The sequence below is a fragment of the Lepidochelys kempii genome, chromosome 3, assembly GCF_965140265.1.
Source record: "Lepidochelys kempii isolate rLepKem1 chromosome 3, rLepKem1.hap2, whole genome shotgun sequence".
Classification (NCBI taxonomy): domain Eukaryota; kingdom Metazoa; phylum Chordata; order Testudines; family Cheloniidae; genus Lepidochelys; species Lepidochelys kempii.
In genome coordinates this window covers 209,833,474-209,844,375 of record NC_133258.1, presented here as the reverse complement: position 1 = coordinate 209,844,375, position 10,902 = coordinate 209,833,474, and the positions used below count along the sequence as shown (strand labels likewise).

General features: G+C 56.2%; 1 protein-coding gene across 5 annotated transcripts in view; it reads right to left on the bottom strand.

Annotated features, from left to right (window-relative positions):
• Nucleotides 1–643: 643 nt before the first annotated feature.
• Nucleotides 644–10,902, bottom strand: part of PYGB (glycogen phosphorylase B) — a 42,792-nt gene continuing 32,533 nt past the window's right edge. For 4 of the 5 annotated variants that reach the window (XM_073339946.1, XM_073339947.1, XM_073339948.1 and 1 more), the window contains 6 exons: nucleotides 10,379–10,437; nucleotides 9,247–9,388; nucleotides 7,687–7,894; nucleotides 5,769–5,903; nucleotides 4,575–4,641; nucleotides 644–3,696 (listed from right to left, as the gene is read on the bottom strand). In XM_073339946.1, the coding sequence (XP_073196047.1) occupies nucleotides 3,544–3,696; nucleotides 4,575–4,641; nucleotides 5,769–5,903; nucleotides 7,687–7,894; nucleotides 9,247–9,388; nucleotides 10,379–10,437 (764 nt within the window). In that variant the 3' untranslated portion in view covers nucleotides 644–3,543. Of the gene's footprint in view, nucleotides 3,697–4,574; nucleotides 4,642–5,768; nucleotides 5,904–7,686; nucleotides 7,895–9,246; nucleotides 9,389–10,378; nucleotides 10,438–10,902 lie in introns of those variants that run through there. The other variant, XM_073339950.1, reaches the window with a different exon arrangement.

Genomic DNA, 10,902 nt, shown 5'->3' with positions numbered 1-10,902 from the left:
GTGGGGGGACAGGAGCAGGGTTGGGGGCACAAGGGGGAAACTGCCCCCCAGCATGTGCCAGCGGAGTGGGTTGGGGCCAGGTCACTCCACTTCCTGCTGCCTGGTGACTGCAGGGCAGGCCCGACCCTGCACTTATGGGGTGGCGGGACGTGGAGTGACCTGGCCCCAGCCTGCCTCTGCTCTGCTTCTCTGGCTCCCGGCCTTGGGACTTGGGGGGCAGAAGGGAACCACCCTCCAGCACTCATTGGTGGTGTGGCTGGGAGCTGGCAGAGAGGAGCGACCAGGCCCTAACCTGCTCCAATTCCCATCGCCTGGTGAGTGCGAGGGCATACCCGACCCCTGCTGCAGTCCCCCAGGCCATAGCTTGGGGAAGGGGTGAAATGGAGGTAGGGCTGGGGCAGACCAGGGGTGGGAGCTTTGGGGAAGAGGCAGAGCAGGGGCAGTGGCAGCTTTCCTAGCTGGTGCCCCACATTTCCTGGTGCCCTACGTAGCTGGTGTATGGGTAAGGATGGTCCTGGGTGGCGGGGAGGGAAAGCAGAATCAGTGATTACTTAATTTGCTGAGCCCCCAGTCAATTTCTAAGGTTTATATTATTGTGAGGCTATCAGTACTAGAGAGCAAGGATTTGAACACAAACCAGCTGGCCGTTTTGACTGTTTTAATCAGTTTCCAATGCACAAGTGAGGAACACAGATTCACTACACAGATTAATATCCATACTTCATGCCAGCATGTTGAAACAATACACTAAATCTATTTGCATGTCCCATTAGAGGCAGATACGGAAGCAACTGGGATGCTCTAATTTCAAAACCTTCCACGTTCCTGCTCAGTACGAGCTGATCTGCAGTTCAAATATCCCAGTTCGTGGAACACAGACTATGAAATGTGAGTAACACATTGACAATCCAGCAAGTACTCTGCCTAGTACAGATCAACACAAAACACAATGGAAGTAGATCAGCAGCTGCATGCAGATGAAGTATGGTACATTCTTTAGCAGAAGTAGCGTTGTATACTCAAGAAATTTGACAGCATTTAAAAATCCTAGAGCCACAAGGTGAGTGAGATAATGCTACACTGAGCTCTTCAGGTCTTCTCCAGCTCATGAGCCATTAAAAGCCCTTTTTCACCCATCTTGTCTCTCCACGATTCTTGGTCTAACATGGCTGCAACAACACTACAGTGAAAAATTGTTAAGTGGACTTAAGGGTTGGTCTTTTTGATCATTTAAAGAAGGGACTGTACTTGATTTCAGTGCACACCAAAAGTGTATCCCCTTCCTCGCTGGGAAGTGACGGGCTTAGTCCCTTTCTTTGCTCATGGGCATAGAGACATGATGTAAGTTAACACATCAATGGTCACAGCAAAGGTGCGCCAGCCCGGACACAGTGACTTAATTTCAGGTGTGCTATTGCAGATGAGCTTTCCCAGCAATTCTGTATTTGGCAGTCAGCTCCTGGGCCCAGAGCCTCACCTGTACTGAGGTTCCTACTGACTGTGCTTTTCCTGGCTCCACTCGTAGGACTAAGGAAATGCACAGGGGGAGGCTTGGCAAGGACAATGCAGTTATCGTATCAGATCGCGCTTGCTCTGGGTGAGCTGGGCCAAGGGAGACCATGCAGGAACCTGGCTCTTCCAGCAATAGGAGCTTCAAATTCCAGCAACGCATGGGCTGTGATGGAGTCCAGCTGTGGCTGATAACATACATGGAGCCTAATACTCAGGTCCTTCCCTGGGCTGTGGAGGCCCCTTGCTGTAGAGCCCATCCATACTGTTCCAGGCCTTTTCCCCTATTGGACAACAGGGGCAGCCGCTAAGAGCACTGGGGCTGTCATGGTCCCTGGAGCAGGGGGTTGCTGCCTGCCAGGCTGTCCTGACCCTGCCTTATAGCTCTGAGCAGACTGAAGGGCTTTGGGGGAAGTGACTTGCCTGCTAGCTGATGGTTCCAGCTTTGGGCCTCTTTCCTTGATGGAGGTGGTCTGGTTGGTAGCCAATGCCCCAGGGTGGGTGATGGCTTGTTCTGGGCATAGGTCACAGAGACAGTTGGGCTTGGGTGGGGTAGAAAAGGGGATGCAGCAGTTCTGTGCAGGAACAGGTCAGCGTGGCCAGCAAGGGCCCTTGGCCAGCACAGTAACTGCAGGGCCCTTGGCCAGAGGGAAAGTGACAGTGTCTTTGTCCCTTACTGCGGGGCCAACAACTGCACCAACAACAAAAATGGATCTTGGGTTCAGGCGGGGCTTGGGAAGCCAGGGGAAGTGCTAAGCTGATGGGTTCCTCTTTGCCCTGTGCCTGTGGCCACATGCCTCAGAAGCCATCCAGCCCCACCATGCTATCTCACAAGCACAGCGTTTACAGGCTGGTGCTTGCAAGTATTTCTTCAGAGACCAGTCAGCCCTTCGGCCAGCATGGGCCTTGTAGGCGTTACAAAGTGGAAACAGGAGCGCAATCCAGGCCCAGCCACAAACTGCTTGATGAAAGCTAATACAATCTCACATGCCTTCCTAGCAGCTCTACAGACACCACTTGGAGCAAGATAGTGCCTTAGACCAGGACCTATAACAGCTCCAGGGGGCACCTCCATATTTAATTGCTGTCTGCAAGCTGCTTTTTAATTCAAATGAGGTGCAGTCTTTGGTAAGGAAAGCAGGTGGTTTCAATCTTGGCTGAAGTCCAGTAGCTGCTTCCTTTCAGCATGAAAAACACACCCCACCTGGGGCTGCTAGATGCAGAAACAACCATGAGGTTAGGGCTCAGGTGTTCTCCAAAAGCCCCCTGCTGTGCACACACAGAGCCTGTCAGCTCCTTCTGCAAGTTTCCTACAGGGCAGTTTAAAAATAAATAAATCTCATTTCTTGATCATTAAAATGGGCCTGCTGGCTAGTGGAGTTTAAGCCTCTTTCACCCCATGCAGCAAAACCAGACACTTGGCTAGAGTGGGGTCATTTACCTTTAAATAGGGAAAATGACCTGTGTTGGTTCCACTCCTGCTTCACCTAACCAGTGTCCCAGCACTGACTGTGGCTAGAAGGTGTAAGAACCCAGGTGAGGCTCCTAGCAACGACTGGTGGGGTAGGAGGCGTGGGCAGGTTCAGACCATGCTGGCAGATCATCTGAGCAGGGTGTTCAGTGATCACCCCCTCTATAGAGATTAGAGCAGCCTTTCTACGGAAGGGGAAAACAAGAATTTCACTAAGTGCTTGGCCTAGCATGGGATGTATCTTCAGGAAGCCTAGGCAGCCATTAGCTCACTCAACATGGTACAGGACATGCAAGTTGGTTAAATGAGTAACAGACAGAATGGCCTTAGTTCTAACCAGGTTTCCTGCTGCTCCTTTTGTTTTACCTGTTTTCACACACAAGGCTTTGGCCAACATCTCTCCTCTCTGCTCTTATTAAAAGCACCCGCCTCTTCTCCCTAGCAAATGCCCTATTTTATAGATTCCAGACCCTCAACTGGTGTTAAGTTCATCTGTGCAAACCTAGCTGGAAACCAGAAGCACCTTAAGCCTGGATCAACCAGACACACATTTAGTGCCAAGCTTAATCCCTGGGGATGTTAGGTGGGGGGATCTTCACAGCTGATGGCTCCACACCCCAGATTTCTCTGGCATACTCGGTGATCGTCCTGTCGCTGGAAAACTTCCCTGAGGAAGCGATGTTCTTGATGACCTTCTTAGTCCACTCTCTTGGCTTCTGTAATGAAGATGAAAAGGCAACATGAAACCGCATGGGTCACAGCTTTCGGAGTGTGACTTGGAGCGAGCTGCTTCTGGGCTGTCCCCTCCCAGTCACTCTGCTCCCGATTGGAACAACAGCCCTGTACAGACTGCCCCGCTCGCTAGCATGGACGGGGTCAGAGTGTGGGGCAGGCAGCTTGTTCACGCTTTGCTTTGTGAAAACACAACCACATTCATTGCTGCTGCAGCAGGGTTCCTGACGCAACAGAACCGAGAGCCGGAAAAGCCGGACAGGTCATCTACTCTGGCGCCCGGCCAGTGCAGGTCTGTTCTCTTGTACATTTATTTACTAGCCTTTTGGCCAACATACTTCTAATATCCAGGGGATGGGGTCTCCACCACTTCCCCTGGAGCAGGACGGTGGCTGAGGACAGCTCTGCACTAGAAACTTTTACCCCTGCTTTTTGCCAGAAGCTGGGAATGGGCGACAGGGGATGGGTCACTGGATGATTCCCTGTTCTGTTCATTCCCTCTGGGGCACCTGGCATTGGCCGCTGTCAGCAGACAGGACACTGGGCTGGATGGACCTTTCGTCTGACGCAGTCTGGCCGTTCTTATGTGCAACAAGTTTCGGTGACACTTTTAAGACGGCAAAAGCCCTAGTGCAGATGTAGTTATATCAGCACCAAAGGGCGTGCGCTGGGCTGGTTATTTCACTTGCTGAGCCAGTGTGAGCTCTACCGCCACAAACTGGCTCTGTACTAGGAGGGGTTGCCAGCAGGGCTACGCCGGTTTAGCTTTGCCAGCAAACCCATGAGTGGAGATGAGGCCTTCGCGTTCACCGTCGGTGTTGCTGACCATCCAGCCGCTTGCTGCAGTGCGTGGTTCTCTTACCCTGTACAATTGGTCAACGTGGCCTTGACACTCCATGTAGGCCTGGTAGTCGGCAAACACTTTAAATCTGAAACCAGAGCAGAGGAGAGTGAGATGCGGAACTCAAGCCTGAGTCAGCTGCTCAGGTCAGTGCGAAGGATCAGGGACGATCAGGAAATGTGCTGCTGGGTTTCTCCAGCATTAGGAACCGACACAGCCCTGAGCTGCTGAAGGAGCCTACGTGGCTATCGCAGACTGAAGGAAACTGGTGCTGTCTGCTCATAACCCAGTCCGTGCCCTGTTTCTTGGCTCTCATTTCCCCCGTGCATCTGTGAGTGGCAGGGAGATGAATCCATGGTGTTAGCCAGGTACTGGCGCTCCCCGCTCCCCTGCAGAAGCCCCAGGTCCGGGGTGGGGAAGCGGGGTAGAGGGCTGCAGGCCCAGTGGGGCCCCTGGAGCGAGTTACTGCACGTTGGCACCGGGGAGGGATTCCGAGGGCAGCACCGTGCCATGGCTGCAGGGGTGGTGATGCCAGGCAGGGAGGCAGAGATCCTCCGCAGCAGCGGCTCTTGTCTTTAGAGAATCGCTAGGAATCCAGGGCTGCCCCCCTGCTCTCTTCCAGGGTGGGGGGACCAGCCCCCCCCCGCAAGCCACCCCTGCTGGAAGGAAGAGAAGGAAGCTGGCTTGACATTCACGGCGTTTTACCCTCCCCGGGGCAGCAGTACCCCAGGCACAGGAGGGTGGGGCCCTGGCCCAAACGTGGGAAGGAGCCTGGCCCGCAGCCCCAGGGTTACAAGCGCAGGGAAGGCCCCAGTCACTCACTGCGGGCCGGCTGCGTCCGCACGAGGAGAAGGGAACCAGTGGGTGAGACCGACGTGCACTGGGCCGGGCATTACGCCTGCTGTGACAGCTGCACACTAGCCCTGGGTACAAGGGCCAGCCGCTGCCCTGGGCTGGGAGTCCACGGCCAGAGCACGGGTGCAGCGTGAAGTCCAGCCCACTCGGCTCCGTGAATGGGGCCATCATGGGAAGGGGACCGGGGCTTTCACAAAGGGGCAGGTTGGACCTGGTCCGACGTCCTTAACTGGACTCCAGCTTCCATGGCCACCCGACCACATCTCCCCAGGCTGGAGATGGATGGGGAATATTGCACCAGAGGCTCACAGGGGCTTCCATACCGGATTGGAACGAAGGACCAAGTTCACTGGCTCCTACCTGTCGTGGTTCATCAACATATTGATGACATCCCGGAAGCAGCCAGGGTCTCTAGGCGAGAAGAAGCCGCTGCTGAGCTGGTCGATGGCTTGTCTCAGCTCCGGAATGCGCTCGTAGTATTCCCTAGCATTGTACCTACGCAGGAGAGACGTGCATGCTGCAGCCGGCTCCGTACGGCTTGGGCACACCCAGCAATAGGAGCCACGTTCTCGTGGCAGTGAAAGGTTAGCGCCTTCCCCCGGCAACAGCTTTCAGGGGAGTACCAGTGTTTGCACCCAGCGCCGCGGGTCGCCGACTGCCCTCGGCTTGCCAAGGCAGCGAAGTGACCGAGGAGCCGAGGCCCCATTTCCAAAAGGGGCTTTTCGACCAGGGCTCTGCTAGCAGCTTGCTGGGATAGCGGCAGTAAGCAGGGATTTTTTTAATCCTATTTTGATACCAGAAAAAGACGTGTCCTTTTGCCAGGCTGGCTTATTTTGTTTGGGGGACCTGGGCTGAACTGTACCAGCCCAAGGCCCCAGTCGCTGGTCCGAGCTGCGTCGGCACAAGCTGTGTGCACAGGAGGGGGGTTTGGCAGCACAGCGCTACCAGCAAGCACCTGCTAGTGCAGGCCAAGCCTGAAGGATTTAGGAGCCGAAGGACCGTTTTTCAGTGGTACTTCAGCACTTAGAGAGGCTCTCAGTGTGGCTTTTAAAAGTGCCTGAGCATCTAACCCCCCTTGGTTTCAGTGGGAGTTGGGTGTGTCAAAAGTCCTACTAGGTACCATCTTTAGGTGCCTAAATCCCTTTGACACATCTGGCCCAAAGTGCTGAGGTCGCGTCTGACCAGGGGATGCAGGTGCTCTTTGGAGTGTCACCATGTGTCCACACTGGCCTTTTCCTCAATGCCCTGCGCTGATGATTCACTGGGGCGGGCTCCTCCACGGCGTGCTGATGCCACCAGGCTGCGAGCCCTCGGCCCTATCCTCGAGTTCAGCTGGAGCAGGGTTTAGAGGCGGGGACCTGTCTCCGTTCATGCGTCCAGGCTTCCTCCCACTGGCGGGGTTGCAAGGGTGGGAGTTTAAGAGCTACTTAAGCAGACCTGGTCTCTCTGCCATTCCAGCCCCTCTGCGGCGGGGCAGGACACGGGACCAATGTTCCCTCTAATTTTTGACAGGCCATGTGCGCTAAAAATGTCTTCTGTGTGCATTTTTGTGCGCGCGGGGTTTAGGATCTGCGTGCACAGCTTAGAAGGAACAGTGCACGGGACGCGGTGCTGGCCCGGACCTGCTGGATTCCGTGACGCAAGGGGACTGCGTGTGGAGCTGGGTGGGGGGTTGGTTTGATTTTTTTTAACACATCAGAGGTGAAAACTGATGCTACAGCCCCGATCCGCTGCAGCCACGTACCCCAGCGGCCACTGCTGCTTCCCAGGAGCGGGGCTCATTCCCCAGCGCTACGCAGGGGTGGGGGACGTCTCACCCAGCAACCTCTGCTAGTTGCTGCTTGGCATGGCTACCCAATGCAGCAGACGCATGACGGTCAGTGCCCTAGACCAGGCCCTAGTGCCCCTCCCACCCGTGCCAGGGCCATGAGCAACGCTCCACGAGTCCCTGGCTCTGAATCCAACCAGAGCGACCTGCTCCTGGCAGCTATTCCTGCTCCACTCCCGTAACGCTGACTCGGACCCAGACCCGTCTCCTTCCCGCACGCGGCTGCACCTATCTCGCCCTCTCCCCTTTCCACACAACAGCTCGCGTCCTTCCCCCAGCTCCCACTCCGGCCCACGGCCAGCTTGCCCTGGAACGCCTGGGGCAATGGGGGAAGGGGGGGCGGGGGGGCTAAGGACGTTCTGGCAGGGGGCAGCCTGGGATGCACTGGGCAAACACTTTAAATCTGAAACCAGAGCAGGGGTTTGCTGTTCTTATTGATGTTCTACAAACCCTCGCTTGTCTAATGCCTCCACGTCCTCCACCCGCATGCCGAAGATGAACAGATTCTCCTCGCCGGCTTCCTCCGCCATCTCCACGTTGGCCCCGTCCATGGTCCCGATGGTGAGGGCCCCGTTCAGCATGAACTTCATGTTCCCCGTGCCTGAGGCCTCGGTGCCAGCCGTGGAGATCTGCTGGGACAGATCGGCCGCGGGAATCACTGCGGGTGGGGGGGAAGGAGGCAGTTAACAGGCCGCTGTTCTTTACCCCTTGTCCCAGCTCTTACAGGGGCCAGCCCGCGGGGGCGGGCCGTGGCTGTTGGGGCCAGCTGGCTAACAGCCCTGTGCACCTCTCTGCCCCGCGGAGCCAGCCAGGGACAGGCCCCTCCCTCCAGTACAGGGATTGAACAGCAGTGTGGGGCCAGCACCGTGGCTCCTACGCACCCCTGCCCTGCTGCTGGCTCGCAGCTCCTGGGGCCTGCCCAGTCCCCAGCGGCTCCGCTGGCCCCGTGGGCGGATACAACGCAGGGTGCTCAAGCTCAGGGCACCAGCTAGGTGCAGAGCCGGCCAGGACCTGGGGGAGAGGGGCACAAAGTCACCTCTGCAGCCCAGACCCAAAGCTCCACAGCCGAGGGGCTGGGCCGACATCTGCAGTCAGGCTCTCCCAGGCACTCGGCACACACCCCCATCCTCACCCCGCTCCCAGGAGCCACTATCACCAGCCAGGAGCACTGCACCCCTGGCCGGAGCGCCACTGACAACCCCTTCCTGGAGCAAGTCTCTTCCCAACCGGCACCAGGAAACCAGGATCCAGCCCGGTCCTTCCCCACAGGAGCCTGGGGTGAAGTGCAAGTGGAAAATCACGTGGCTGGTGATGGCTGGGGAGGTGAATCCACGGCTGGGCACCCGAGGACAGGCAGCCGGCTGTGTCAGAACAGGAGACCCCAGAGCAGCGCTATACATGGGCGCGTGTTCCTGGTTCAGGGCTGCCTGAGCCGGGACATTCAAACGCAGGGAGAGTTTCCATGACAACGCACAGCCAGAGCTCCAGGCCCCTTTGAACGCATCAGGTCTCCGACACACGTCTCTGGTTCGCCCAGGATGGGGAGCACTCAAATATCACCCTCGGGGCTGTTCTCAGCTGGATCTCACTCCTCGCGTTTACGTGAGTGGACACATCGGAGCAGGAAGAGCGAAGAGCTACAGGGGCTGCATCCTCGTGGCGAGGTCTCTTCTGCCCGTGCAGCTTCTCTGGTACTTACGGCTGGAGCACCCCACGCTTTGCAATCCCACAGCAGGGAATGCTGGGAAAGCTCCAAAGGGAGGTTTCAATGGAGACCCACAACCTGTGCCCTGCTCTGGCCAGATCCACCCCGCCCCACAGTCTGCTCCCGCATTTCCCTTGCTGCGTTTGCTATTGCCAAATACACAGAGTTCCCTTATCCCCATTTCTCAGTCTGACCCTTAATCCCAGCACTGCCCCTAGTGAAAGCGGTTCCTGGTTTCCCTTACGAACGGCCCGGACGCCACCAACTCACAGCATCCACGCAGTCCACGCCCTTTGCTGTCTTACCTTTCTCAGCGAAGGACACCCTGTAGTTCTCCAAGAAGATGACTTTCAGTCGATCTCCTATATAGGGATCGTTATTGACGATGTCCCCGATGGACGTGATCAGTTTGATAATCATTTTGGCCATGTGGTAGCCGGGAGCTGCCTGCAGAGGGGGACAGAGACACAGAAAAAGTTAAATAAAGAAATACACAGTAATGCGAAAAGAAGGGACTCCCAGGGGGACTGGACCAGTGTGTACAGTGGGGGGTGCTGAGAGCCACTGAACCAAACTGTAAGCCCTGGATAGGATGGAAACCGCTGCAAGCCAGGGCGTGTGGCAGCCCCCCAGACTGCTAGTTCCAGTCCAAGTGGAGGTTGCCAAGATGAACAGCCTAGGCCAGGGGTTCCTGAGATGGTAGGCGTGAGCTTGAGCTGTTCTCTTCAAACGGTCTTTCAACAGGGTGGTGCAAGACCAAGAGAGTTTGGGAGCCCGGGTCGTATGCTATTCCTAGGGGCAGGGCAGTGAAAATTCTTACTTTGGTTCAAGAGGCCGGGGCCCTGCGGGCTTACACGGGGCACAAGGCTTACAAATGGTTTTAAACCTATGTGCTGAGGCCTGCGTACTCCGCGAGAAGCGGGCACCGCAAGCGGCCGCTGCAGAGGAGCTGCGATCGCTCCCTCCGAAGAGAAGGCGACTACGGAACGGCAGCCGGCTCCAGGAGCGGGGCTGAGCAGAGGCAGAAGAAAGGCGCTTTCAAACCAAGCATCCGCTCTGGCGCCGGAACACAGGGTGCACGGGACTGCAGCAAGACGATCCGGCCGCGCTGGAGTGAAGAGCCAAAGCCCACCGGAGTCCTGCAAAGACCCCCACTGGTGGCCACAGCCTGTGATTCTTCGTCCCCAGGCCAAACCCTTCCCCAGGTGGTTTGAGTCTCTCAGCCACTGGGCTCCCTCGGCCAGGCCTCTGCCTCCACCTTCGTGCTCTCCCTCAGTGTCTGTGCAGTGGAGAACGGGGTGGGGGGGGGCTCCGGTCTTTACAGACCGGAAGCCATAAGGTCAGTAATACACGCGCTCTCCAGCAGAAGGCAGAGGTATGCACCCAGTTCAGCGTATTAAACGGTGCTCAAAAGGAAGAGTTAATGGAACGTCTCACCTTTCCTCCAATCATGACAGTCCTTGGCACGAAGGACTTTGATGGGTCTTTTCTCATGCCTGAAAGATTCAGAGGATAAAATTAGAGTAATGCAGGGTGACGGTGCAGAGTAACAAAGAGATGATGCTATTTGGCTGCAGTAGCGGTTGGAGGCACCGGTCACGAACAGGACCCCGTCGCGCCAGGTGCTGTACAAATACAGAACATGTGGTCACTGCCTTAAGGACTTTATACTCTAAGTAAACATAACTATAGACACCAGATCTGCATCTGCTTCTGTGCTAAACCTTCCAGTCATGGCCACCTCAGAGCACCATCAGCATTTCCGTGAAGACACAAGAATTGACATTGACCATCCGTTCCCGGAGCAGAAATTGGGCTCTGGTATTTCTGGAACACAGCGTGACCATGGGGTTATACAGCCCACGTTAACCAACAGTAACTGGGGTCTTTGGAAGTTAGGAAACCCATTTGCACTGAAAATACATATTTAGGAACCAAACATTGCTTGGGAAAGGACCAAC